General features: G+C 53.7%; 1 protein-coding gene, 1 long non-coding RNA gene, 3 pseudogenes and 1 gene segment (V, D, J or C); 1 reads left to right on the top strand and 5 right to left on the bottom strand.

Moving 5' to 3' along the window:
* Nucleotides 1-733: 733 nt before the first annotated feature.
* Nucleotides 734-2,006, bottom strand: LOC148221133 (T cell receptor alpha variable 1-2 pseudogene; annotated as a pseudogene).
* A 503-nt stretch (nt 2,007-2,509) lies between these two features.
* Nucleotides 2,510-5,593, top strand: LOC148221134 (uncharacterized). The gene is made up of 2 exons (XR_015808572.1): nt 2,510-3,628; nt 5,356-5,593. It is a non-coding gene; the product is annotated as an uncharacterized LOC148221134 (long non-coding RNA).
* On the bottom strand, nt 3,738-4,980 carry LOC148221135 (T cell receptor alpha variable 4 pseudogene; annotated as a pseudogene).
* A 573-nt stretch (nt 5,594-6,166) lies between the features above and the next one.
* On the bottom strand, nt 6,167-18,841 carry LOC148221136 (uncharacterized). Its single transcript, XM_088179498.1, has 4 exons — nt 18,790-18,841; nt 17,918-18,352; nt 14,700-14,935; nt 6,167-6,205 (listed from the first exon to the last, which is right to left on the bottom strand). Exons 1-4 carry the CDS (start codon nt 18,839-18,841, stop codon nt 6,167-6,169), a joined length of 762 nt encoding a protein of 253 aa, XP_088035624.1.
* A 656-nt stretch (nt 18,842-19,497) lies between these two features.
* On the bottom strand, nt 19,498-20,948 carry LOC148221137 (T cell receptor alpha variable 1-2-like). The segment is given in 2 exon segments: nt 19,498-20,041; nt 20,900-20,948. Coding segments are annotated over 2 exon segments (411 nt in total).
* A 1,628-nt stretch (nt 20,949-22,576) lies between these two features.
* Nucleotides 22,577-23,934, bottom strand: LOC148221138 (T cell receptor alpha variable 4 pseudogene; annotated as a pseudogene).
* Nucleotides 23,935-26,696: the final 2,762 nt, after the last annotated feature.

A 26,696-nucleotide genomic window follows, 5' to 3' on the forward strand; every position in this document is an offset into this window, starting at 1 on the left:
CAGCCCCCGCCTCTGCCAGCAGCAGCAGCACAACGAGCGACACAAGGACGTTTGGCACGGCCAGGGACAGGACACAGCTGGGTCCCGTCCCACACACCACCCACACTGCATCGCAAGCACATCAGTTCACATCAGAGGAGCGTCAGCTTTGCAGGGCCACGAAAGGGAGGGCTCGGCACACAGGGGCTGCATTTCAGCGCCTCTTCCCTGCACACATCTGTAGCGAGCAGCTGCCGTCAGCACTCAGCTGCACTCGGGCTCCTTCTGAGCCTGGGAAGCTGCTGCTCTGTGCTGTGCAGGGCCAGAGCAGTGCTCGGTGTCCCTGGCACAGTCAGGGAATTCCCTCGCGATGAGGGACACACACGGACAGACACAGGCTCGTGCACAGCAGTGTGGAGCCATCCACAAATCTGTGCTTGACGTGTGTCCATGCAAACGGGGCTGCTGCAAGAGCACGCAGGGCAGGAACACAGAACCAGCCCTGGGCTGTGCTGAGAACATGTGGGGACAAACTAGCATGGGAGGAGTGTGGAAGGACAAAGTCCCAGGTATGCAAAGGGGATATTTTTCTTTACTTAGAGACTGCATAATGCTGAGATTAGTTAATATTGTCCAGAATATTTTCCCAAGGGAAACGACATAATGCACATAGTGAAAACTATCAGACCATTGTGCACACAGGGGTTGCAAGTTGTGGTGAGCATCTTGGGGATATTAGAGTCCCTTCCGTCCTCTACCTTGCACTGACAAGTGCCCTCCCTCCCCCGGGTTGTTGCACAGCCGAGGAAGCTCCCTGCACCAGGGTGTCTTGCACAGCACACAGGTACAAGGCACTGTCAGACAGCTCCACTTCCTCCACCTTCAGGACACTGTATTTCCCCGTGGTGTTCAGGTGCGTGGTGATACGGCCGCTGTGCCTGGGTCCAGTCACTGCTTGATAGGAGACCAGTTGGGGGGACTGGCCTTTCCGCAGCTGGTACCAGTGTAAGGCAGTAAAACTACTGGTCTGGTATTTGCAGGTGGTGTGGAAGGGGTGTCCCTGCTTCACCGTGACTTGTCCATCTTCCTGGGTGACCGTGATCTGCCCCGTGGTGCCTGGAAGAAAGTCAATGTCAATAGTTCCATAGGGAAGAACTAGAGGCAGGAAAAGCAAATTGGGTGCAAAACCCTAGTGGAGAAAGCAGTCTGCCCTGCAGGGAAGACCTGAGATGTGCAGACAGACAGATGAGAGTGATTTTGGGCAGGGTTTGCGAGATCTCAGCACAGCCAGATCGTGACAAGAGCTGGGCTGGGTCCCTGCTCCTACTTCACCGCTCAGACGACATCGGAACAGTCTGAATTCTGTGTTCAAATGGAGGCTGAAGAGCCCACCGACGTTCAGCAGAAGGATTTCTCTTGCTTCCCCATCCCTGTCATGTCTGAGGTCTCCTCGATCCCTGAGTATATTCAAAGCTGAGTTTGGAAAGAGGGAGCCCTGGTTGTGCTGCCAGCCCAGAGGTCGATCACTGAAAGCTGTGTCAGAGCTGTGTCAGCCTGGTGGCAGAAAGGGACACTCTGTCAATGTCAGTGGTATGAGAACTTGAGATGCCGGGCAGGTTTGACAGAATCGGACGATTTACATGTAAATGGGAACAATGCGGGACAGTAGAGGCAGCTGAGATGTCGTGAGGTGACAGCAGGAGAATGAGAAGAGAGGGGCAGAGGGAGATGGATTGAAGGGGAGAGAAAAGACAGAGAGAGGCTCTAAGGATTCTCTTCTCTCTGTTGCTCTTTTCTTTACAAATCCAAGAGCTTTTTGAGCAAACACATGCAAAATCACAAAGAGGAGCAGATTTTTCTTAGCATTTCTCCTCTAATCAGCGATCTTCTCTAGTTCCCTGAACGGGCTGTTGAGGATTTCCTGGAAGAAGGAATAAGAAGAAGGAGACGGGTGCCTTGGGGAAAAGGCAGGACTTACCCAGGAGCTGTCCCAGCAAGACGGTGAGGATGAGATGTGCGAGGTGCATGGCGAGAGCAAGCTGCGTGTTTGCTGAGTGAGGAAGAGTCAGAAAGCACGTCGCAGCGGCGAGAGAACAGAGGTGCCGGAAACGCCTCTGTGCGGGAGCCAAGGGAGCAGCAGCGGGAGCAGGCAGAGCAATGGCCTGTCCTTGGCGTGCCTGAAATGCTCCTGCTGCGTTTGTGGCTCGTCCAGCAGCAGCCGCCGTTTGTCCCTCAGCCAGTGGCATTGGGAGCATTCCGTGCCTCTGGGGCCTCAGCCATGGCAAGGGGCTCTTCCCGCTCAGCTCGCAGTGGAGTCCTCCTCTCCCCAGCTGCAATCGCCAGCTCTGCTGCACACCCCGTGCTGGGCATTTGCGAGCTCAGCGGCTCCTTCCCCTCTTAGCTTTCTCACCTGTGTGGGCTCATTGCAATTTCGTCTGTGAACAGGGCTCCTCTGTCTCTGCCCCTTCTCCTGTTCCCTTCTTCATCTGCCTGGGACAAATGCCTCTTTCCCAGGTCCCTCACTCCCCTCCTCTTTCCCATATTAACTCCAGAGTGTTCCCATACTGGTTATTTTGGTTTTCTCTAAAACGTGTTTTTCACAGCAAATTTTCTGGAACGATGTGAACAGCGAAGGAAATAATGATAATGGCTGCAATAGGAACAGTCTCCTGCGGGTATTGCAGCGCTCCATTGTTTAGAAGGAGGTTTCTAGAGAAGTGGAGGATCCTGAAGTTGTCACATATCTTCCAGGTGAAAGAACAGGATTAGGCGTTCTCTGCTAAAAACTATTTCGATGGCTGTGCCTTCTTGGGCTTCAGAGAGGTAATAAGACGATAAGACATGTACAGGAAGATGAGAATTCTGCATTTGTGCTGAGAAGAGAAACCTGCAACCATCCTTGGTGACCCTATAACAACATCACCGCAGATTATCCTTTCCTGGGGCTTCTATGTCCTCTCTCATCATTTCTAACCTTCTTCCATTGAGAAAACTCGGCCTGAACCAATTCATAGCCGCTGGTTCCTAAAGGCTGACCAGTTATATGTTGATGAGCTCTGAGCTGCCCCTTTCATTCCCTTATTACCTAGTGCTACATTGGTGTCATTGTGGGCTTCCCTCATCGCTTTCCCTTTCCCTTGTTCTTCCCCTGGAAAGGAAAATGGGCATGATTTGAGCCTTAGAGAACCAGATATTCCTGCCTTTCACATGCCCTGCCTGTGGTCTTTGCTGAACTTGCTCATTCCAATGATTTCCTGAGGATGCTGAAAGGCTCCTGTCGCCAGAGGAAATGGGGATCTCTAGAGCGATTCTCAGGAGAGAAACCTCATGTGGAGCTTACTCTTTCAAGTGTCTGTCCCGAACACTCGCAAGACGGCTGAAACCTTGGCATCTGCTTATCAGCATGCCTGAGAGGTTACTAATGTGTAGGGAAAGGAAGTAATTACTTTAGGGTGGAACGTGAGTATAAGATGAGTTGAAATGCGTGTATACTTCAAGAGATTTATTCTTTTCCCTCCTATATGTCCTAGTCCTACACGAAGGTGCTGAATGCAGGTACATGGGAAACCTGTGGAAGAGAAGGAAATGTACAGAAATGATTCCCAATATACCATCTGAGATTGAAAGTACACGTCCCTTACAAATCCAGGTGAGTATGCAGCTTCTTACGCACGTTCCAGTACGGAACAGAGACATTTCTGCAGGGACAGAGATGGAGATTTCTTTGTCACCTGTGAAAGCATGACTGCAAACACCTCTCATGCCATGACCTACAGAGGTTACAGCCCCAGTTTGCCTGTGAGTGCAGCTGCTTTGTCAGCTGCCAGCACAGATGCTGTCCCGGAGCAGCTGTTTGCTTTGCCAAGCAGGCTGAGAGCAGCATGAGGCGTGGGCGGAGGGCCGAAGGCGATGGCAGAGGCGGCGGGCGCAGCAGTTTGGTGAGAGGCAGAGGGCGTCTCGGGAGCGAGGGCAGGCGGGGCTGTGTGTGGCGGCTGTGTCCCGCAGCAGGCAGGCTGGCAGCCGTGTGTCGGGGCCGTGCCGGGCTGTGCGGTGTCGCTGTGCGCGGGCTCGGGGCACACGAAGGAGCTGCGGAGCCGCCTGGGGCCCGGCGGGCGGAGCGGCAGCGCCCCCTGCTGGCCGCGGGCGGCGCTGTGCCCCCGGCCCCGCCCGGCCCCGCCCGCGGCGGTTCGTGCCCGGCCGCAGCCCCGGCTCCTCTGCCCGTGGCCCCAGCGCGCAGTAATACACGGCCGCGTCCCCGCGCCGGGGCCGCCTGAGCCACAGCGAGCTCGAACGGCGATCCTCCGACACCCACAGCTGTCCTGCAATCTCCGGCAGCTCTTTGGACGCTTTCACAGTGAGTGCGAGGAAGTCGAGTCCTCGGCCCGGGAGCTGACGGTACCAGTAGATGGTATCTCCTGTCCTTATGTTGGCGTGTGAGCAGCTGATGTTGACTCCAGTGCCCTCGGTAGTCTCCGATGATGACTCCTGCTGCACCTGGGCTCTGGCCACGGCCCCTGTACCGGAGAAAAGAACAACATGTCTTTAGTAGAAAATACTGTGCAGGTGGAGATGGCAGAGGAAGACAGATCACAGCGAACTGGTATATTTTCTGACTATAAAATATGAGAAATTATTTAATTGAGCATATTTGTTTGACGAAAATAATCTATTACGGGAGGTTTGAGGATAAATCAGAACGAAATTACAAAAATGCAATGGCTGAGACTGCGGGATTAATATATACATGCACGTATGTATGTCTGAATAAGGACGAGGAGTAAAAAAGACACATTAAAAAGAAATGACATCACGGAGGGAAGAAAGTATGACGGGAGAGGACACAACACTGGCTAAACAAGAACCGGAAAGGAACAGGAGAGTAAGAAATGATTCTTGGGCTGGGGCCGATTTCACGTAGCCCGGTGACCGCGGCCGCCACCCCCGCGCACCGAGCAGCAGCGCGGCCAGCGCCGCCAGCCCCGCGCCCCGAGCCCGCCGCATGGCGCCGCTCCGCCGGCCGAGCATCGTGGCCCTGAGCCCCGGCTCTCTGCTGCGGCCGTGCCGCCTCCTCTCGCACGCCTCCACTCCTCTCCTGTCCTCTCCACCGCCTCCAGCTCCGCCCCGGGACAGCGCCCTGCGCCGCCGCCGCTCGGCGAGTCAGGGCTGGGCACGGAGGGGAGGCGAGCGCGGTGGGAGTGGGGCGGCGGTCGGGTGTCTCTGCACGTCGGGAGCAGCGGGGCCGGGGTGGATGGCAGAGGGTCGGGCTGGTGTGATGGAGCTCAAGATTGACAGTGCCTGTGCTTCTTTCCCTCCCATAACCTGCTTCGTCACGTCCTTCTTTTGCTGTCATGTGGGGACTCCTGAATTATCCTTCAGGGCGCTGGAAAGAAATCCCCTCACACGGGATCCGGAAGGTCGGAATAAAGCCTCAGCCTTTCTCCTCGTCCATGAAACCAACCTGATAGAGCACAGGGGAGAACAGCTGTGCACTGCGCTGCAGAGACCTGTCCGTGTATCTGTGTGTCCGTGTGTCTGTGTTTTTGTTTGTGTGAGCACTCACAGCCATGCTGAGGCATTGCCAACATTTCAAACAGGATTAAGCTAAAGAGCCAAACTTGGGTGATACCATTCTTCTTGGGGCCGGCCATTGGCAGTAGCAGAGCATGATGTTTAGAGCAGCTGGAAAAGGAGGGCTCGGGAAGCAGGGGCTGCATTTCAGCACCTCTTCCCTGGACTCATCTCCTACAGGCTGCTACATCACTGTTCAACTGCACTCAAGCTCCTTCTGAGTCTGGGAAAATGCTGCTCTGTGATGCTCAGGGCAGAGCAGCAGAGAGCGTCTCCAGTGCGATCAACACATTTCACTGTTGAGTAACACAATAGAACACACACACACACACAGTCGTACACGTCGGGATGGATTCCTGCATGAATTTGATGAATTTGTGCTCCCATATGGATTCTCGTGGATCCTGCCTGAACACAAGCACACACAAACCAGGAACACAGGCAAGGACACAACCAGCCATGGACGCTGCTGAGGAAACCTGGGAGCAACAGCAGCAGGGCTGGAGCCTTGTGGGGAAGGACAAGGAGTCAGGCAAGGCCATGGCATAGTTTGTGTACTCGCAGGCTGAACAGTGGGTAAGAGGTCCAACGAGGCCCCAATACTTTCCTGAAGGCACTTTTAACAGGGCAGGATCGAAAGCAGCAGCCCAATGCTGACCTATCAGGAGGCAAAAACCGGTGAGCATCAGGGTGAGCTGAGGAGGGAAGAAGGGAGGGCGTATGTGTAAGTGTGTGGGAATAGATACATCTTGGGATGTGCTTTATGTGTGCACATCTCTGGACCGGAATGTTCACGTAGATGTGTGTGCAAGGACTTGGGTGCAGGAGCAGGAATAGGAGTGAGCGTGTGTGTTTGCACATCGGTGGGGACATGCCAGAAGGAGAAGTGTCAGTGCTAGGGTCTGCTTTGGAAATGTGTGTGCACACACCTCTTCATAAATGCAGAGCTGTGAGTTACTCTTTGGGTGTGTCCAAGCTCCAGAGTGTCTTTGTGATACTGTGAACTCGTGCATGTGCAGTAGGAGTTCTTGAATTACTTCTTCTTCTTCTACTCTGGGTGCTGATTTATTCCCAGAAAGTCTTCATGAAGGCTCAGCGATGTGCTGGAACTGAGGAGAAGCGACACCAGTTAAAATGAGGGCAAATAGGCACTGAGTGTGTCAGCCTTTTCCCTGTCGTTTGAGCAGGTCCCCTTCCTCACCGAGCAACGAGCCGACATTTCCTGAGCCTTTCTTCGGCCACCACTACGCTCAGAAACACCTTCCGTGATTCCCTCGACCGCTGCTAAATGTCCCTCTCCAGCAGAATTGTTTTGTACACATTGCAGGGCAGCATCCTTGTGCTCGAAGGAGTCTCTCGTGGAAGGCTGGGCCCGTGGTGGCTCCCGGCCGGGGTCCGGCGGGTTCCACGCGTGGTTCGGTCCCGGTCCCGCCCAGCGGCGTCAGGCGGGAGCGGAGCGGCCCCTGCCGGCCCCGCCCGCGGCGGTTCGTGCCCGGCCGCAGCCCCGGCTCCTCTGCCCGTGGTTCCAGAGCGCAGTAATACACGGCCGCGTCCCCGCGCCGGGGCCGCCTGAGCCACAGCGCGCTCGAACGGCGATCTGCCGACACCCACACGTGTCCCGCACTGTCCGGCAGCTCTCTGACACCTTGGAAAGCGCTCAAGAGGAATTCAGGGCCCTTCTCCGGAAGCTGACGGTACCAGTAGATCCTATCCCCTGTTCCTATGTTGGGGTGTGAGCAGCTGATGTTGATTCCGGTGCCCTCGACAGTCTCCCGTGACGGCTCCTGTTTCACCTGGGCTGTGGCCACGGCCACTGTACCGGAGAAAAGAAAAATAATTTTCCTTTTGTAGAAAATATCATGCAGTGGGATATGGGAGAGGAAGACAGATGAGATCGAACTGGGATGTGTTCTGATTATAAATTATGGAGAGATTATTTTAGGAAGCCTGTACGTTATAGGACAGGGATCTGTGAGGGTGGTTTGAGGAAAAATCAGAACGTAATTACACAAATACAATGGCTATAGGGAGGTATTGATGCACACATGCATTCATGGATGGCTGAGTAAAGATGTGGGGGAAAAAACGTAAACTCAGACGCAATGACTTTACGGAGGCAGATAAGTATGATAGCAAAGGAGGGAAGAGAGGGTAAAAAACAACCGAAAAGGAACAGGAGAGTAAGAAATGATTCTTGGGCTGGGACCGATATCACGTAGCCCGGTAACCGCGGCCGCCACCCCCGCGCACCGAGCAGCAGCGCGGCCAGCTCCGCCAGCCCCGCGCCCCGAGCCCGCCGCATGGCGCCGCTCCGCCGGCCGAGCATCGCTGTGGCCCTGAGCCCCGGCTCTCTGCTGCGGCCGTGCCGCCTCCTCTCGCACGCCGCCAGCTCCGCCCCGGCCGGCCTCAGCCCCCGCCTCTGCCAGCAGCAGCAGCACAACGAGCGACACAAGGACGTTTGGCACGGCCAGGGACAGGACACAGCTGGGTCCCGTCCCACACACCACCCACACTGCACCGCAAGCACATCCTTCCTGAACACATCTCTCGCGGGCAGGTGCTGTCAGCTCTCAGCTGTGCTCAGGCTCCTTCTGAGCCTGGGAAGCTGCTGCTCTGTGCTGTGCAGGGCCTGAGCAGTGCTCGGTGTCCCTGCCGCCATAGTCAGGGAATTCCCTTCCTATAAAGGATCACTCATGGACAAACACAGATACACAAATGCTTGTGCACACCAGTGTGGAGTCATTCAGAAATTTGTGCTTCTCATGTGTCCCTGCAAACGCTGCTGCTCCAAGAGCTCACAAGGCAGGAACACACGAAGGAGCAATATCAGCTGTTGACTTTTCTGAGGACACACGGTGCCAGAAGTAGCAGGGCAGGGGCATTGTGTGGAAGGACGAGGTTCCAGTCAAGCAAAGTGCAAAGGTTTTGTTGTACCCAAAATGGAGATGAGTCAAAATAGACCAGCATACCTTCCTGAGGGCAATCATAGCAGGACAGGCACACCCGTGGGGAGAGAACCAGGACTGAACATCGGCATGAGCTGGGGCAGAAGGCCAGACAGGACTGGGGGATGTCATCCAGCACAACAGCCCATGAGTGTCCCATTGAGGATGATTGCGGCTTCCTCCTGGGAGTGATAAAAGCAGAGGCACGCTGGCTGACACATCACTCTCCTGTTGTGGATCCATTCAGCACTGCAGCTGAGGCTTCTGCCTTTACTGCTGTGTCCCTGTCCAAAATATCCTGGAGCCTTTCATCCCAGTGTTCAGAAGAAGCCTTCTGTTTGGAATGGGCATGGCCCAAACCTGGAAAAGAAAGGGCAGTAGTGCAGGAAATAAAAGCACAGCCTCCAGCATTAGGTGTGTTGGTTTGCACTCAGATGAGCTTGTGGGGAAATTGTTCCCTGTGCAAAGGTGTCCTCTAGGCCTGTGGAAATGGAGGGCAGTAAAGATAGGCAGATCTAATCCCTGAGGTCTTACCAATTACTCCTGCCTATTTCTATGGCTACTACATGGAAGAAAATACTTAGAAAAAACAAGATAGAAGCAAACCAGAATGTTGTATACAGAGACCAAACATTCCAAAGTGTATTGGAGCCCTCCCATTGACTCCTAACATTTAGATTGTAACCCCTTGCTGCTTTTAAAACACCTGATGGAGCTTTGGTGTGTCTCAGTCAAAACTTAGTGTCAGACTGAGACAATCGCTTATGTCTGAAGGAATTGACTGCACGCATTTCGTGAGTATTGATCCATCATGAAATCTTGTGATGATCTGTTGCTAATAGGGAGTCTCTCCATAATCAGAAAGGCAAGGGTCTCTCAGTGCCAGGTAAGAAACTGAGAGAGTTGTGTGTGAAATTGAACAGAGAGTTGTGTGTGAATCAGCACTGGCAGACAGACAGAACAATCCCCAAGCCACAGCTAAAATGAAAAATGTGATTCCCTTCTCTCAGGTACCTTGGGATCCCTGAAGCCACCTGTGGGCAGAATTGCAGAAGCAGAGATGCAGGCACAGTGAAACTCGGTGCATGCTAAAGGATCACCATGGGCTCTGCACACCACTTTCCCAAGGGCTCTTTGCAGCTGCAAGGTCACTTGATGAATGACAATCCTCCTCAGCCCTGGCCCACTTTTCACCTATTCCTCCCAACACCACAGCCGCAATACTCAGGCACAGTGCAGGGAAGGGCTTTAGTGTGGGTGAGTGGGCTCAGGTGGGCATCTCCCACTCTCAGCGAACTCCCATCACTCTTTTCCCAGCCACACAGACGGCCTGGAAACCCGAGTTGCACAGTTTGACTCTGCCTAGTCCAAGAGTTGTGCAGTGGCCCTGGAGAGTGCAAGCAGCCTCTCTTTGGCTGGCTTGAGGCTTCTCAATGAACTCAAGAGGACTGGAGATGTAGATTTGTGTATGTCTGTGTATGTGTGCTACCTAAGCAAGCAGTTGGTTCAGTCTTGAGCATTGTTTCTGATGATACCCCATACATGTGGGGGAAAAGCAGCAAGACATTGGATTGATGTGAAGTAGTGAGTGAAGAAGGTTAAGACGAGGGTGGCTTACATAGATTTGTTAGCAAAGTCCACTTGATTATTTACAGGGTCAGCTAAAGCTGTCAGGGAGACTGCCAGTGAGTCAGGAAGTTGAGAAAGGACCCCCTTGCATTCCAAACTCCTTCTCATATGGGGAGTTCACGTGCAGCTGGCTCCTGGCTTTGTCCCAGCCTTGGTCAATGCTTTAAGTCTAAACAATTCTATCTTGGACCATCCATCCTTTCTATCACTTAGCTAAGATTTCAAGGCTTCAGTGCTCTTCTTGCCAACTGACACACCAAGTATAAGATCAGGATTCCTCAGCCTTGAGGAGTGACCTTGATTGATGCCCCTGCTAAAGGGAAGATCCTGGTGGGCAACCCAGTAGCACGCAGGAGAGCTGAGTGAGACCTGATGTGTGCAGCTTTTCTGGAATGAGCTGTTTGAGTGGGAGTTGCAGTCCAGCTGTATTTCAATGGGCACATGTTGTAACAGGCCTGAGCAGGTCAGCAAGATGTGTGGCTGTGAGCTGTGGTGGTGTTGTGTGTGCCCAGAGTGCAGCTTAAGGCAGATGGAGGCGTCATGTCCCAGATGGGTATTGAAGGAAGGGAAGTTCCGGGAAGGGAAGACAAGGGAATAAGCTTTTTCCTAATATTTTGTAGTAGAGTCATCTTGCAGAATACTTTTTTGCAACCTGGATTAACACAAAGTTAGCAATTTCTCGTGACAGGGCTTTCTTAAAACTCAGTCATCATCTCAGTTCCCCACCGCGGGACATATTTTGCTTTATGCCTTCCCTAAATAGTGGCAGCCGAATCTACATTCAAGAATGACCACAGCAACACAGAATATATCAGGATCAAGTAATTTGTTTTCCGATGAACTCCCAGTGCTGTGTGGTCAGAGCAACGAACTTGAGCTGTCACTTGACCTTCAGAAAAGGCAAAAAGATCTCAGCAGCGGGAAGAGAAGAACAGAGGTAAGAGGAGAACCAGCCTGACATGGGCTGGGTGGGAATGTGTGCCCTCATGGATGTATTTTAGAGACAATATTTGCAGACCTTTGTAGACAGGCCGGAGGATGCCACGTTCCCCAGAAGGAACAGAGCGCTTTGGGAAGGAGCAAGAGATGGCTTGGGCAGGACCCTGCTGCGGTCCGTGCCTCACACAGACCATCTCAGTGTGCACAGGGAGCTGTGGCCGGGCGGGACTGTTTGCTGCCGTCAGGAGCTGAGCTGCACGGAGGCCGCAGTGAGAAGAGGGGCTGAGCGCGCTCGGTGACTCCGAGTTGGAGCTGCCGGTGCCGGTGTCGGTTCCGGTGTGGGGAGCGCCCCCTGCTGGGCGGGGACGAGCGGGGCGAGGCGGCCCCGGCGGGCGGAGCGGCAGCGCCCCCTGCTGGCCGCGGGCGGCGCTGTGCCCCCGGCCCCGCCCGGCCCCGCCCGCGGCGGTTCGTGCCCGGCCGCAGCCCCGGCTCCTCTGCCCGTGGCCCCAGCGCGCAGTAATACACGGCCGCGTCCCCGCGCCGGGGCCGCCCGAGCCACAGCGAGCTCCAACGGCGATCTGCCGACACCCACAGCAGTCCTGCAATCTCCGGCAGCTCTTTGGACGCTTTCACAGTGAGTGCGAGGAAGTCGAGTCCTCGGCCCGGGAGCTGACGGTACCAGAAGATGGTCTCGCCTATCTGTATATTGGCGTGTGAGCAGGTGATGTTGACTCCAGTGCCCTCCGTAGTCTCCACTGACAGCTCCTGCTGTACCTGGGCTCTGCCTGCAGCCACTGTACGGGATAAAAGAACAACATTTCTTTAGTAGAAAAGACCATGCAGGGGCAGAAGGAAGAGGAAGACGGATCACAGCGAACTGGGATATGTTCTGGATATAAAATATGGAGAGATTATTTCAGTGAGCGTATTTGATTGAAGAAAAGCATCAATAAGGGTCGGTTTGAGGAAAAAAAACAGAAGAGAGTTACAAAAATGCAATGGCTGAGAGCGCGGGATATATGCATACATGCACGTATGGATGTCTGAATAACGACGTGGAGTAAAAAAGGCAGATTTGAAAGCAATGACTTCACGGAGGGAATAATGTAGTACGACAGAGGACACAACACGGGCTAAACAAGACCCGAAAGGGAACAGGAGAGAAAGAAATGATTCCTGGGCAGGGACCGATCTCACGTAGCCCGGTGACCGCGACCGCCACCCCCGCGCACCGAGCAGCAGCGCGGCCACTGCCGCCAGCTCCGCGCCCCGAGCCCGCCGCATGGCGCCGCTCCGCCGGCCGAGCATCGCTGTGGCCCTGAGCCCCGGCTCTCTGCTGCGGCCGTGCCGCCTCCTCTCGCACGCCGCCAGCTCCGCCCCGGCCGGCCTCAGCCCCCGCCACTGCCAGCAGCAGCAGCACAACGAGCGACACAAGGACGTTTGGCACGGCCAGGGACGGGACACAGCTGGGTCCCGTCCCACACACCACCCACACTGCATCGCAAGCACATCCATCCGCATCAGAGGAGCGTCAGCTTTGCAAGGACACGAAAGGGAGGGCTCGGCACACAGGGGCTGCCTTTCAGCGCCTCTTCCCTGCACACATCTGTAGCGAGCAGCTGCCGTCAGCACTCAGCTGCACTCGGGCTCCTTCTGAGCCTGGGAAACTGCTGCTCTGTGCTGTGCAGGGCCAGAGCAGTGCTCGGTGTCCCTGGCACAGTCAGGGAATTCCCTCGCGATGAGGGACACACACGGACAGACACAGGCTCGTGCACAGCAGTGTGGAGCCATCCACAAATCTGTGCTTGACGTGTGTCCATGCAAACGGGGCTGCTGCAAGAGCACGCAGGGCAGGAACACAGAACCAGCCCTGGGCTGTGCTGAGAACATGTGGGGCCAAAAGCAGCATGGGTGGAGTGTGGAAGGACAAGGTCCCAAGTATGCACAAGCGAGATTTTTCTTCGAGACTGCACGATGTGGAAATAAATCACAATTGTCCAGAATATTTTCCCAAGGGAAACGTCAGGATGGATGTTGTAAAAACCATCAGACCATTTATGATAGGTTGACTTAGGAAGAAGAAACTTAGAGAGAAGTTCTTCCTAAGGGAATTTTTTTGTGGGGGTTGGGACACCTGTAACAGTTAATTGAAGAAAGTTAATTTGTTTCGTGAACACACGTTTTAAAGGAAGTAATTCGGAATTTACTCTTTTTCTTTGTCCGGCGGCTGAACAGGTAAGACCAACCCAAGCTTCCCCCTCCCCTATGCGAGGGGGAGGCTCGGGAGGTCGCTTGGGCTCCTTTTGCCAACGAGAGGACCCAGTGGCCGGGAGGAAAAATAATTGTGTGATAAGACTTTCACGGCTTCCTTCTCTACGGGCCTGCGGCTCTGGCGTGGGGGGGGGAGGCCGACTCTTGCTGCTGCCGGACGGGCCGGGCCTGCCCGGGTGGCCATGAGCAGTGTGGGGCTGCAGCCCAGTCCCAAAAAGGCTGATTGACACCTCAGCTGCCGTCCCCAGCGCGGCCTGAGCCTGGCCCAACTTTTGTAGTTGTGTTAAATTTTACTTCTTTAGTGCTGAAATAAGATTTACAAAGCCTCCGGTCTTTCTTTTAAATTTGAAAGAAAATAAGAAGATTTCTGAAGTCAGTAACATAAGAGCTAAGTTTTTAAGATGAAAGGAAAATGAAAAAATGCTAAAATAACTGAAAATCTTTTTGTAAAATCGTAGGAATGAACTGATGTATTGAATATTCCTATAAACCATAGAAAAAAAAAACCCATGGGGGAATGGAAATATTCCATTTAAGATATTTTAACTAAAGAGTATCTGTGTTGAGAATTTCTGCCCTGAGAAAAGAAAGAGATTTCAGTTTTCTGAAAATGAAGCCTGAGCAGAAAAAAAAGAGACAGAGAAAATCTTTGCTGTCGAACATTTCATTCTTAAAAATAATACCCCATAAGACAGACATGGCCCAAATTTACAGTTTTAGGACAGCTGTGAAGTTGGAAGGAGTGTCACAGTTACAAGTTCCCAGGCAGATAGAAATCATAAAAAACAAAACCACAAAAGAACTGTCTTTTTCCTTCTTGTAGGAAAAATCCCTACAACCTGAACAAGAAAAAATTCTCTCTCCAGAAATGAACTGAAAAAACTAAATTAGGAACTGACCGAAGTATTTGTTATGTTTGTTTTGTTGTTATGAAGATTGGGAAAGGGAGGGAAGGAGTGATCTGAAAAATCTTAGTCTGAATGTTTTTTCCTTTCTCTTTGTTTGTGTAATTAATAAATTTTCTTTTATAATCTCTCAAGTTTTAAGCCTGCCTTCCTCTTTTACTCCTGGTTCTGTCTCACAACAGCAAAAATAAGTTTATTTAAATAGACAACTCAAAACAAAGACATTAATTTGGTGCATTGGCCAAGAAATCAAAACTGAACCAAGACACCAGTGTACACAGATTAGATGCAACTTCTGATGAGTACTGGGGTGAGATCTTTTTCACTGTCTGAAAAGCAGGATTTCACTGACCCATGCCCTCCCTCCCCTGGGTTGTTGCACAGCCGAGGAAGCTCCCTGCACCAGGGTGTCTTGCACAGCACACAGGTACAAGGCGCTGTCAGACAGCTCCACTTCCTCCACCTTCAGGACACTGTATTTCCCCGTGGTGTTCAGGTGCGTGGTGATACGGCCGCTGTGCCTGGGGCCAGTCCCTGCTTGATAGGAGACCAGCTGGGGGGATTGGCCTTTCTTCAGCAGGTACCAGAGCACCGCAGGAAAACCAGTGATCTGGTATTTGCAGGTGGTGTGGAAGGGGTGTCCCTGCTTCACCGTGATTTCTCCATCTTCCTGGGTGACCGTGATCTGCCCCGTGGTGCCTGGAAGAAAGTCAATGTCAGCATCTCCTCAGGGAAGGACTACGGAAGCAATACGAAGTGTATGGAAAGCCCTGGTGGAGTAAACTCCCTGGCTTAAAGAAGAGTCCAGAGAGATTTCGGGCATGAGTTCAGAGCTCTTTGCTTTGCATCACCCAAACGAGAGCTGGGCTGCGTCTCTGCTCCGGCTCCTCCTGCTCAGCGTACCAGGCAACAGCCTGTCCTGGCTGAACATCGTGTGCTGTAACCAGCACTCTTCCAACTGCCTGAGGAACTCACCAAAGTTCAACAAAGGGTTTCATCCTGCTTTCACATCCCTGTCACCTCTGAGGGCTCCTCGATCCCTGAGTACCGACAAAGCTGAGCTTGAAATGAGGGAGCCCTGGTTGTGCTGCCAGCCCAGAGATCGATCACTGGAAGGCATGGCAGAGCTGTGTCAGCCTGGAGGCAAACAGGGACAGCCTATTCAAGTCAGTGAAATAAGAATTTGGGATTTCGGGGCAGGTTTGATAGGATCTGGGAATTTACATATAAAGAGGTAGAATGTGGGACAGAAGAGAAAGCTGCGATCTGCTGAGGTGACAGCAGGAGGATGAGAAGAGAGGCAGAAGGAGATGGATTGAAGGGGAGAGAAAAGACAGAGAAGCGATCTGAGGTTTCTCTTCTCTCCCTTCCACTTTCTTTTACAAATCCAAGAGCTTTTTGAGCAAACACATGCAAAATCACAAAGAGGAGACGATTTTTCTCAGCCTTTCCCTTCGAATCCCCGACATTTCTCTACAGTTTCCTGAACGGGCTGTTGAGGGTTTCCTGGGGAAGGAGTAAGTAGAAGGCGCTGGGTGCCTTGGGGAAAAGGCAGGACTTACCCAGGAGCTGTCCCAGCAAGACGGTGAGGATGAGATGTGCGAGGTGCATGGCGAGAGCAAGCTGCGTGTTTGCTGAGTGAGGAAGAGTCAGAAAGCACGTCGCAGCGGCGAGAGAACAGAGGTGCCGGAAACGCCTCTGTGCGGGAGCCAAGGGAGCAGCAGCGGGAGCAGGCAGAGCAATGGCCTGTCCTTGGCGTGCCTGAAATGCTCCTGCTGCGTTTGTGGCTCGTCCAGCAGCAGCCGCCGTTTGTCCCTCAGCCAGTGGCATTGGGAGCATTCCGTGCCTCTGGGGCCTCAGCCATGGCAAGGGGCTCTTCCCGCTCAGCTCGCAGTGGAGTCCTCCCCTCCCCAGCTGCAATCGCCAGCTCTGCTGCACACCCCGTGCTGGGCATTTGCGAGCTCAGCGGCTCCTTCCCCTCTGAGCTTTCTCACCTGTGTGGGCTCATTGCAATTTTGTCTGTGAACAGGGGACTCCTCTGTCTCTGCCCCTTCTCCTGTTCCCTTCTTCATCTTCCTGGGACAAATGCCTCTTTCCCAGGTCCCTCACTCCCATCCTCTTTTGCATATCAACTCCAGAGTGATCCCCTACTGGTCATTTGGTCTGTCTCTATAACAGGTTTGTCATAAAAATTCTCCTGGATTAAGTTGTTCAAAGATGCAGGTAATCATCATGGGTATGAAAGTAATATTTTAATGCAGGTGTTGCACTGCTCCATGGTTTAGAAGGAGGTTTCTAGAGAAGTGGAGGATCCTGAAGTTGTCACAGATTTTCCAGGTGAAGGCTTACCCTTCTACGGTCTCCTTCAAATCTTTTACATTCTTAGGCCTCAGAGCAGAGAAAAGATGGTAGGAGATGTGCAAAGAGATGAGGATTCTTCCCAGCATTTGTGCTGAAAGAAGAAACCTGCAATCATCCTTGCTGATCCCATACACATCTCTGGCAGTTTTTCCTTTCCTGTGGCTTTCATGTCCTCCCTCATCGTCTCTAACCCTTTCTCACTGAGAAATCTCAGCCTGCGCCAATTCACAGGCACAGCACCAGGTTCCTCATCAATTAGAGGTTGATGAGCTCTGAGCCGCCCCTTTGAATCCCTTATCACCGACTGCTACATTGGTGTCATCGTGTGCTTTGGTCGTCACTTTCCCTTTTCCTTGTTCTTCCCTTGGAAAGGAAAACGGACGTGACACGAGCCTTAGAGAAGCAGACACTCTCACCCTTTACATGCCCTGACTGTGGCCCCTGCTGAACTTGATCATTGCCATGAGATCCTGAAGATGCAGAAAGGATCCTGTCCCCAAAGGAAATGGGGTCTGTAGGGCACGTCTGTGGAGTGAAACCCCATGTGGAGCCCATTCTTTGAAGTATCTCTCTCCAAGCCTTGCAGCATTGCTAAACTAGGGCCTCTGAGTTTTATTAGACCTGAGAGGTTCTGAACGTGTAGGAAAGGGGACCAACCAGTTTCAGGTGGGAGGTGGGTGTGAGAGAGCCCTTATATGAATTTCAGTGGTTCTCGAACAGAGTTACTCTTTTCCGTCCCAGATATTCTAGTGTTTCAGAAAGCTATGGAATGCACATCTATGGGGTTTTGGGGAAAATTTTGGAAGAGAAGAAATTGTAGAGAAATTAATTCTAGCATCAGCTGGGATTCAAAGTCCACCTCCCCTAATTATCCCGGTAAAAACGCTGGTTCTTATGCACGTTGCAGTATGCAACAGAGACATTTCTGCAGTGACAGAGATGGAGATTGTTTTGTCACTTCAGAAAGCATCACTTGAAATCCCTCTCATGCCATGATCGAGTCAGGTACAGCAGCAAATTCATTAGTCCCTGTGTGCCTGTGAGTGCAGCTGCTTTGTCAGCTGCCAGCACAGATGCTGTCCCGGAGCAGCTGTTTGCTTTGCCAAGCAGGCTGAGAGCAGCATGAGGCGTGGGCGGAGGGCCGAAGGCGATGGCAGAGGCGGCGGGCGCAGCAGTTTGGTGAGAGGCAGAGGGCGTCTCGGGAGCGAGGGCAGGCGGGGCTGTGTGTGGCGGCTGTGTCCCGCAGCAGGCAGGCTGGCAGCCGTGTGTCGGGGCCGTGCCGGGCTGTGCGGTGTCGCTGTGCGCGGGCTCGGGGCACACGAAGGAGCTGCGGAGCCGCCTGGGGCCCGGCGGGCGGAGCGGCAGCGCCCCCTGCTGGCCGCGGGCGGCGCTGTGCCCCCGGCCCCGCCCGGCCCCGCCCGCGGCGGTTCGTGCCCGGCCGCAGCCCCGGCTCCTCTGCCCGTGGCCCCAGCGCGCAGTAATACACGGCCGCGTCCCCGCGCCGGGGACGCCCGAGCCACAGCGAGCTCGAACGGCGATCCTCCGACACCCACAGCTGTCCTGTAATCTCCGGCAGCTCTTTGGACGCTTTAGCTGTGACCGCCACAAGTTCGGGTCCTCGTCCCGGGAGCTGTCGGTACCACTGGATCCATTCGTTGGTCTGGATTTTGGGATGCGAGCAGCTGATGTTGATTCCGATGCCCTCGATGGTCTCCACTGACGGCTCCTGCTGTACCTGGGCTCTGGCCACGGCCACTGTATGGACGAAAAGAACAATCACTTTTCTTTATAGAAAATACCATATAGGGGGAGATGGGAGAGAAAGAAAAATCAGAGCGAAACGGGATATGTTCTAATTATAAATGACGGAAAGATTACTTCACTGAGCCTGTTCGTTTGAGGACAAGAACCTATGAGGGGTGTTTTGAATTAAAATCGGGAGGATTTTTCGAAAAAGAGTCGCTGAGATTGATTGATTAATGCATACATACATACATGGATGGCTGAATAAAGACGTGGAGCAAAAAATGCAAACTGACCAGCAATGACTTCACGGAGGGAAGAAAGTATGTCGGCAGAGGACAGATCAGAGGGGAAATAAGAACGGAAAGGGAACAGGAAGGTAAGAGAGGAATCTTGGGCTGGGGCCGGTCTAACATAGCCCGGTGACCGCGACCGCCACCCCCGCGCACCGAGCAGCAGCGCGGCCAGCGCCGCCAGCCCCGCGCCCCGAGCCCGCCGCATGGCGCCGCTCCGCCGGCCGAGCATCGCTGTGGCCCTGAGCCCCGGCTCTCTGCTGCGGCCGTGCCGCCTCCTCTCGCACGCCGCCAGCTCCGCCCCGGCCGGCCTCAGCCCCCGCCTCTGCCAGCAGCAGCAGCACAACGAGCGACACAAGGACGTTTGGCACGGCCAGGGACAGGACACAGCTGGGTCCCGTCCCACACACCACCCACACTGCACCGCAAGCACATCCATCCACATCAGAGGAGCGTCAGCTTTGCAAGGACACGAAAGGGAGGGCTCGGCACACAGGGGCTGCATTTCAGCGCCTCTTCCCTGCACACATCTGTAGCGAGCAGCTGCCGTCAGCACTCAGCTGCACTCGGGCTCCTTCTGAGCCTGGGAAGCTGCTGCTCTGTGCTGTGCAGGGCCAGAGCAGTGCTCGGTGTCCCTGGCACAGTCAGGGAATTCCCTCGCGATGAGGGACACACACGGACAGACACAGGCTCGTGCACAGCAGTGTGGAGCCATCCACAAATCTGTGCTTGACGTGTGTCCATGCAAACGGGGCTGCTGCAAGAGCACGCAGGGCAGGAGCACAGAACCAGCCCCGGGCTGTGCTGAGAACATGTGGGGACTAACTAGCATAGGAGGAGTGTGGAAGGACAAAGTCCCAGGTATGCAAAGGGGATATTTTTCTTTACTTAGAGACTGCATAATGCTGAGATTAGTTAATATTGTCCAGAATATTTTCCCAAGGGAAACGACATAATGCACATAGTGAAAACTATCAGACCATTGTGCACACATGTGTTGCAAGTTGTGGTGAGCATATTGGGGATATCAGAGTCCCTTCCGTCCTCTACCTTGCTCTGACATGTGCCCTCCCTCCCCTGGGTTGTTGCACAGCCGAGGAAGCTCCCTGCACCAGGGTGTCTTGCACAGCACACAGGTACAAGGCACTGTCAGACAGCTCCACTTCCTCCACCTTCAGGACACTGTATTTCCCCGTGGTGTTCAGGTGCGTGGTGATACGGCCGCTGTGCTTGGGGCCAGTCCCTGCTTGATAGGAGACCAGCTGGGGGGCTTGGCCTTTCTGCAGCTGGTACCAGAGCAAGGCAGTAAAACCACTGATCTGGTATTTGCAGGTGGTGTGGAAGGGGTGTCCCTGCTTGACCATGACTTCTCCATCTTCCTGGGTGACCGTGATCTGCCCCGTGGTGCCTGGAAGAAAGTCAATGTCAATAGTTCCATAGGGAAGAACTAGAGGCAGGAAAAGCAAATTGGGTGCAAAACCCTAGTGGAGAAAGCAGTCTGCCCTGCAGGGAAGTCCTGAGATGTGCAGACACACAGATGGGAGTGATTTTGGGCAGGGTTTGCAAGATCTCAGCACAGCCAGATCGTGAAAAGAGCTGGGCTGGGTCCCTGCTCCTGCTTCACCGTTCAGACGACATCGGAACAGTCTGAATTCTGTGTTCGAAGGGAGGTTGAGGAGCACACCGACGTTCAGCAGAAGGATTTATCTTGCTTCCCCATCCCTGTCATGTCTGAGGTCTACTCGATCCCTGAGTACACACAGTGCTGAGTTTGGAAAGAGGGATCCCTAGTTGTGCTGCCAGCCCAGAGGTCGATCACTGAAAGCTGTGTCAGAGCTGTGTCAGCCTGGTGGCAGAAAGGGACACTCTGTCAATGTCAGTGGTATGAGAACTTGAGATGCCGGGGCAGGTTTGATAGAATCGGACGATTTACATGTAAATGGGAACAATGCGGGACAGTAGAGACAGCTGAGATGTCGTGAGGTGACAGCAGGAGAATGAGAAGAGAGGGGCAGAGGGAGATGGATTGAAGGGGAGAGAAAAGACAGCGAGAGGCTCTAAGGATTCTCTTCTCTCTCTTCCTCTTTACAAATCCAAGTGCTTTTTGAGCAAACACATGCAAAATCACAAAGAGGAGCAGATTTTTCTTAGCATTTCTCCTCTAATCAGCGATCTTCTCTAGTTTCCTGAACGGGATGTTGAGGATTTCCTGTAAGAAGGAATAAGAAAGAGGAGACGGGTGCCTTGGGGAAAAGGCAGGCCTTACCCAGGAGCTGTCCCAGCAAGACGGTGAGGATGAGATGTGCGAGGTGCATGGCGAGAGCAAGCTGCGTGTTTGCTGAGTGAGGAAGAGTCAGAAAGCACGTCGCAGCGGCGAGAGAACAGAGGTGCCGGAAACGCCTCTGTGCGGGAGCCAAGGGAGCAGCAGCGGGAGCAGGCAGAGCAATGGCCTGTCCTTGGCGTGCCTGAAATGCTCCTGCTGCGTTTGTGGCTCGTCCAGCAGCAGCCGCCGTTTGTCCCTCAGCCAGTGGCATTGGGAGCATTCCGTGCCTCTGGGGCCTCAGCCATGGCAAGGGGCTCTTCCCGCTCAGCTCGCAGTGGAGTCCTCCCCTCCCCAGCTGCAATCGCCAGCTCTGCTGCACACCCCGTGCTGGGCATTTGCGAGCTCAGCGGCTCCTTCCCCTCTGAGCTTTCTCACCTGTGTGGGCTCATTGCAATTTTGTCTGTGAACAGGGGACTCCTCTGTCTCTGCCCCTTCTCCTGTTCCCTTCTTCATCTTCCTGGGACAAATGCCTCTTTCCCAGGTCCCTCACTCCCCTCCTCTTTTCCATATCAACTCCAGAGTGATCCCATACTGGTTATTTTGGTTTTCTCTAAAACGCGTTTGTCAAAGGAAATTTCCTGGAACAATGTGAACAGCGAGGCAAATAATGATAATGGGTGCAATAGGAACATTCTCCTGCAGATATTGTAGCGCTCCATGATTTACAAGGCTGTTTCTAGAGAAGTGGAGGATCCTGAAGTTGTCACAGATTTTCCAGGTGAAAGAACAGGATTAGTCTTCCCTTCTAACAGCTACTTCAATGGTTGTGACTTCTTAGGCTTCACAATGGTGATAAGATGATAAGACATGTACAGGAAGATGAGAATTCTGCATTTGTGCTGAGAAGAGAAACCTGCAACAATCCTTGCTGACCCTATAGCAACATCACCGCAGATTCTCCTTTCCATGTCCTCTCTCATCATCTCTAACCCGTTACCCCTGACAAAGCTCAGCCTGAGCCAATTCAAAGCCGCTGGTTACTCAAGGCTGAACAATTAAATGTTGATGAGTTGTGAGCTGCCCCTTTCATTCCCTTATTACCTAGTGCTACATTGGTGTCATTGTGGGCTTCCCTCATCGCTTTCCCTTTCCCTTGTTCTTCCCCGGAAAGGAAAATGGGCGTGATTTGAGCCTTAGAGAACCAGATATTCCTGCCTTTCACATGTCCTGCCTGTGGTCTTTGCTGAACTTACTCATTCCAATGATTTCCTGAAGATGCTGAGAGGCTCCTGTCGCCAGAGGAAATGGGGGTTTCTAGAGCGATTCTCAGGAGAGAAACCTCATGTGCAGCTCATTCTTTCATGTGTCTCTCCCGAACACTTGCAACATTCCTGAAACCTGGCATCTGCTTTTCAGCCTGCCTGAGAGGTTACTAATGTGAAGGGAAAGGGACCAATCAACTTTAGGGCGGAAGATGAGTATAAGATGAATTGAAATGCTTGTGTACTTCAAGAGATTTATTCTTTTCCCTCCTATATGTCCTAGTCCTACACGAAGGTGCTGAATGCAGACACATGTCTGTTTGGGGAAACTTGTGAAAAAGAAGAAAATGCAGAGGAACTATTTGAAATATCATCTGAGATTCAAAGTACACCTCCCTTACACATCTAGGTGAGAATGCTACTTCTTACGCACGTTCCACTTTGGAACAGAGACATTTCAGCGGGGACAGAGATGAGGATTCCTTTGCCATTTCAGAAAGCGTCACTTGCAATCCCTCTCATGCCATGACCGAATGAGGTGGCAGAAGTAGCTGAATGAGCCCCAGTTTGCCTGTGAGTGCAGCTGCTTTGTCAGCCGCCAGCACACATGCTGTCCCGGAGCAGCTGTTTGTTTTGCCAAGCAGGCTGAGAGCAGCATGAGGCGTGGGCGGAGGGCCGAAGGCGATGGCAGAGGCGGCGGGCGCAGCAGTTTGGTGAGAGGCAGAGGGCGTCTCGGGAGCGAGGGCAGGCGGGGCTGTGTGTGGCGGCTGTGTCCCGCAGCAGGCAGGCTGGCAGCCGTGTGTCGGGGCCGTGCCGGGCTGTGCGGTGTCGCTGTGCGCGGGCTCGGGGCACACGAAGGAGCTGCGGAGCCGCCTGGGGCCCGGCGGGCGGAGCGGCAGCGCCCCCTGCTGGCCGCGGGCGGCGCTGTGCCCCCGGCCCCGCCCGGCCCCGCCCGCGGCGGTTCGTGCCCGGCCGCAGCCCCGGCTCCTCTGCCCGTGGCCCCAGCGCGCAGTAATACACGGCCGCGTCCCCGCGCCGGGGCCGCCTGAGCCACAGCGAGCTCGAACGGCGATCCTCCGACACCCACAGCTGTCCTGCAATCTCCGGCAGCTCTTTGGACGCTTTCACAGTGAGTGCGAGGAAGTCGAGTCCTCGGCCCGGGAGCTGACGGTACCAGTAGATGGTATCTCCTGTCCTTATGTTGGCGTGTGAGCAGCTGATGTTGACTCCAGTGCCCTCGGTAGTCTCCGATGATGACTCCTGCTGCACCTGGGCTCTGGCCACGGCCCCTGTACCGGAGAAAAGAACAACATGTCTTTAGTAGAAAATACTGTGCAGGTGGAGATGGCAGAGGAAGACAGATCACAGCGAACTGGTATATTTTCTGACTATAAAATATGAGAAATTATTTAATTGAGCATATTTGTTTGACGAAAATAATCTATTACGGGAGGTTTGAGGATAAATCAGAACGAAATTACAAAAATGCAATGGCTGAGACTGCGGGATTAATATATACATGCACGTATGTATGTCTGAATAAGGACGAGGAGTAAAAAAGACACATTAAAAAGAAATGACATCACGGAGGGAAGAAAGTATGACGGGAGAGGACACAACACTGGCTAAACAAGAACCGGAAAGGAACAGGAGAGTAAGAAATGATTCTTGGGCTGGGGCCGATTTCACGTAGCCCGGTGACCGCGGCCGCCACCCCCGCGCACCGAGCAGCAGCGCGGCCAGCGCCGCCAGCCCCGCGCCCCGAGCCCGCCGCATGGCGCCGCTCCGCCGGCCGAGCATCGTGGCCCTGAGCCCCGGCTCTCTGCTGCGGCCGTGCCGCCTCCTCTCGCACGCCTCCACTCCTCTCCTGTCCTCTCCACCGCCTCCAGCTCCGCCCCGGGACAGCGCCCTGCGCCGCCGCCGCTCGGCGAGTCAGGGCTGGGCACGGAGGGGAGGCGAGCGCGGTGGGAGTGGGGCGGCGGTCGGGTGTCTCTGCACGTCGGGAGCAGCGGGGCCGGGGTGGATGGCAGAGGGTCGGGCTGGTGTGATGGAGCTCAAGATTGACAGTGCCTGTGCTTCTTTCCCTCCCATAACCTGCTTCGTCACGTCCTTCTTTTGCTGTCATGTGGGGACTCCTGAATTATCCTTCAGGGCGCTGGAAAGAAATCCCCTCACACGGGATCCGGAAGGTCGGAATAAAGCCTCAGCCTTTCTCCTCGTCCATGAAACCAACCTGATAGAGCACAGGGGAGAACAGCTGTGCACTGCGCTGCAGAGACCTGTCCGTGTATCTGTGTGTCCGTGTGTCTGTGTTTTTGTTTGTGTGAGCACTCACAGCCATGCTGAGGCATTGCCAACATTTCAAACAGGATTAAGCTAAAGAGCCAAACTTGGGTGATACCATTCTTCTTGGGGCCGGCCATTGGCAGTAGCAGAGCATGATGTTTAGAGCAGCTGGAAAAGGAGGGCTCGGGAAGCAGGGGCTGCATTTCAGCACCTCTTCCCTGGACTCATCTCCTACAGGCTGCTACATCACTGTTCAACTGCACTCAAGCTCCTTCTGAGTCTGGGAAAATGCTGCTCTGTGATGCTCAGGGCAGAGCAGCAGAGAGCGTCTCCAGTGCGATCAACACATTTCACTGTTGAGTAACACAATAGAACACACACACACACACAGTCGTACACGTCGGGATGGATTCCTGCATGAATTTGATGAATTTGTGCTCCCATATGGATTCTCGTGGACCCTGCCTGAACACAAGCACACACAAACCAGGAACACAGGCAAGGACACAACCAGCCATGGACGCTGCTGAGGAAACCTGGGAGCAACAGCAGCAGGGCTGGAGCCTTGTGGGGAAGGACAAGGAGTCAGGCAAGGCCATGGCATAGTTTGTGTACTCGCAGGCTGAACAGTGGGTAAGAGGTCCAACGAGGCCCCAATACTTTCCTGAAGGCACTTTTAACAGGGCAGGATCGAAAGCAGCGGCCCAATGCTGACCTATCAGGAGGCAAAAACCGGTGAGCATCAGGGTGAGCTGAGGAGGGAAGAAGGGAGGGCGTATGTGTAAGTGTGTGGGAATAGATACATCTTGGGATGTGCTTTATGTGTGCACATCTCTGGACCGGAATGTTCACGTAGATGTGTGTGCAAGGACTTGGGTGCAGGAGCAGGAATAGGAGTGAGCGTGTGTGTTTGCACATCGGTGGGGACATGCCAGAAGGAGAAGTGTCAGTGCTAGGGTCTGCTTTGGAAATGTGTGTGCACACACCTCTTCATAAATGCAGAGCTGTGAGTTACTCTTTGGGTGTGTCCAAGCTCCAGAGTGTCTTTGTGATACTGTGAACTCGTGCATGTGCAGTAGGAGTTCTTGAATTACTTCTTCTTCTTCTACTCTGGGTGCTGATTTATTCCCAGAAAGTCTTCATGAAGGCTCAGCGATGTGCTGGAACTGAGGAGAAGCGACACCAGTTAAAATGAGGGCAAATAGGCACTGAGTGTGTCAGCCTTTTCCCTGTCGTTTGAGCAGGTCCCCTTCCTCACCGAGCAACGAGCCGACATTTCCTGAGCCTTTCTTCGGCCACCACTACGCTCAGAAACACCTTCCGTGATTCCCTCGACCGCTGCTAAATGTCCCTCTCCAGCAGAATTGTTTTGTACACATTGCAGGGCAGCATCCTTGTGCTCGAAGGAGTCTCTCGTGGAAGGCTGGGCCCGTGGTGGCTCCCGGCCGGGGTCCGGCGGGTTCCACGCGTGGTTCGGTCCCGGTCCCGCCCAGCGGCGTCAGGCGGGAGCGGAGCGGCCCCTGCCGGCCCCGCCCGCGGCGGTTCGTGCCCGGCCGCAGCCCCGGCTCCTCTGCCCGTGGTTCCAGAGCGCAGTAATACACGGCCGCGTCCCCGCGCCGGGGCCGCCTGAGCCACAGCGCGCTCGAACGGCGATCTGCCGACACCCACACGTGTCCCGCACTGTCCGGCAGCTCTCTGACACCTTGGAAAGCGCTCAAGAGGAATTCAGGGCCCTTCTCCGGAAGCTGACGGTACCAGTAGATCCTATCCCCTGTTCCTATGTTGGGGTGTGAGCAGCTGATGTTGATTCCGGTGCCCTCGACAGTCTCCCGTGACGGCTCCTGTTTCACCTGGGCTGTGGCCACGGCCACTGTACCGGAGAAAAGAAAAATAATTTTCCTTTTGTAGAAAATATCATGCAGTGGGATATGGGAGAGGAAGACAGATGAGATCGAACTGGGATGTGTTCTGATTATAAATTATGGAGAGATTATTTTAGGAAGCCTGTACGTTATAGGACAGGGATCTGTGAGGGTGGTTTGAGGAAAAATCAGAACGTAATTACACAAATACAATGGCTATAGGGAGGTATTGATGCACACATGCATTCATGGATGGCTGAGTAAAGATGTGGGGGAAAAAACGTAAACTCAGACGCAATGACTTTACGGAGGCAGATAAGTATGATAGCAAAGGAGGGAAGAGAGGGTAAAAAACAACCGAAAAGGAACAGGAGAGTAAGAAATGATTCT

The sequence above is a fragment of the Sturnus vulgaris genome, chromosome 27 (genome assembly GCF_052056855.1).
Source record: "Sturnus vulgaris isolate bStuVul1 chromosome 27, bStuVul1.hap1, whole genome shotgun sequence".
In the NCBI taxonomy this organism is placed as follows: Eukaryota; Metazoa; Chordata; class Aves; order Passeriformes; family Sturnidae; genus Sturnus; species Sturnus vulgaris.

Excerpts from the sequence above, each read along its gene's own strand:
- LOC148221136 (XM_088179498.1), bottom strand. The coding sequence starts at position 18,841 with ATGCGGCGGGCTCGGGGCGCGGGGCTGGCGGCGCTGGCCGCGCTGCTG. Across the intron at positions 18,353-18,789 it reads GCTGGCCGCGCTGCTGCTCG|TGGCCGTGGCCAGAGCCCAG; the intron begins GTGCGCGGGGGT and ends TCGTCCATACAG. Across the intron at positions 6,206-14,699 it reads GGAAATACAGTGTCCTGAAG|GTCAGCATTGGGCTGCTGCT; the intron begins GTGGAGGAAGTG and ends GCCTCCTGATAG.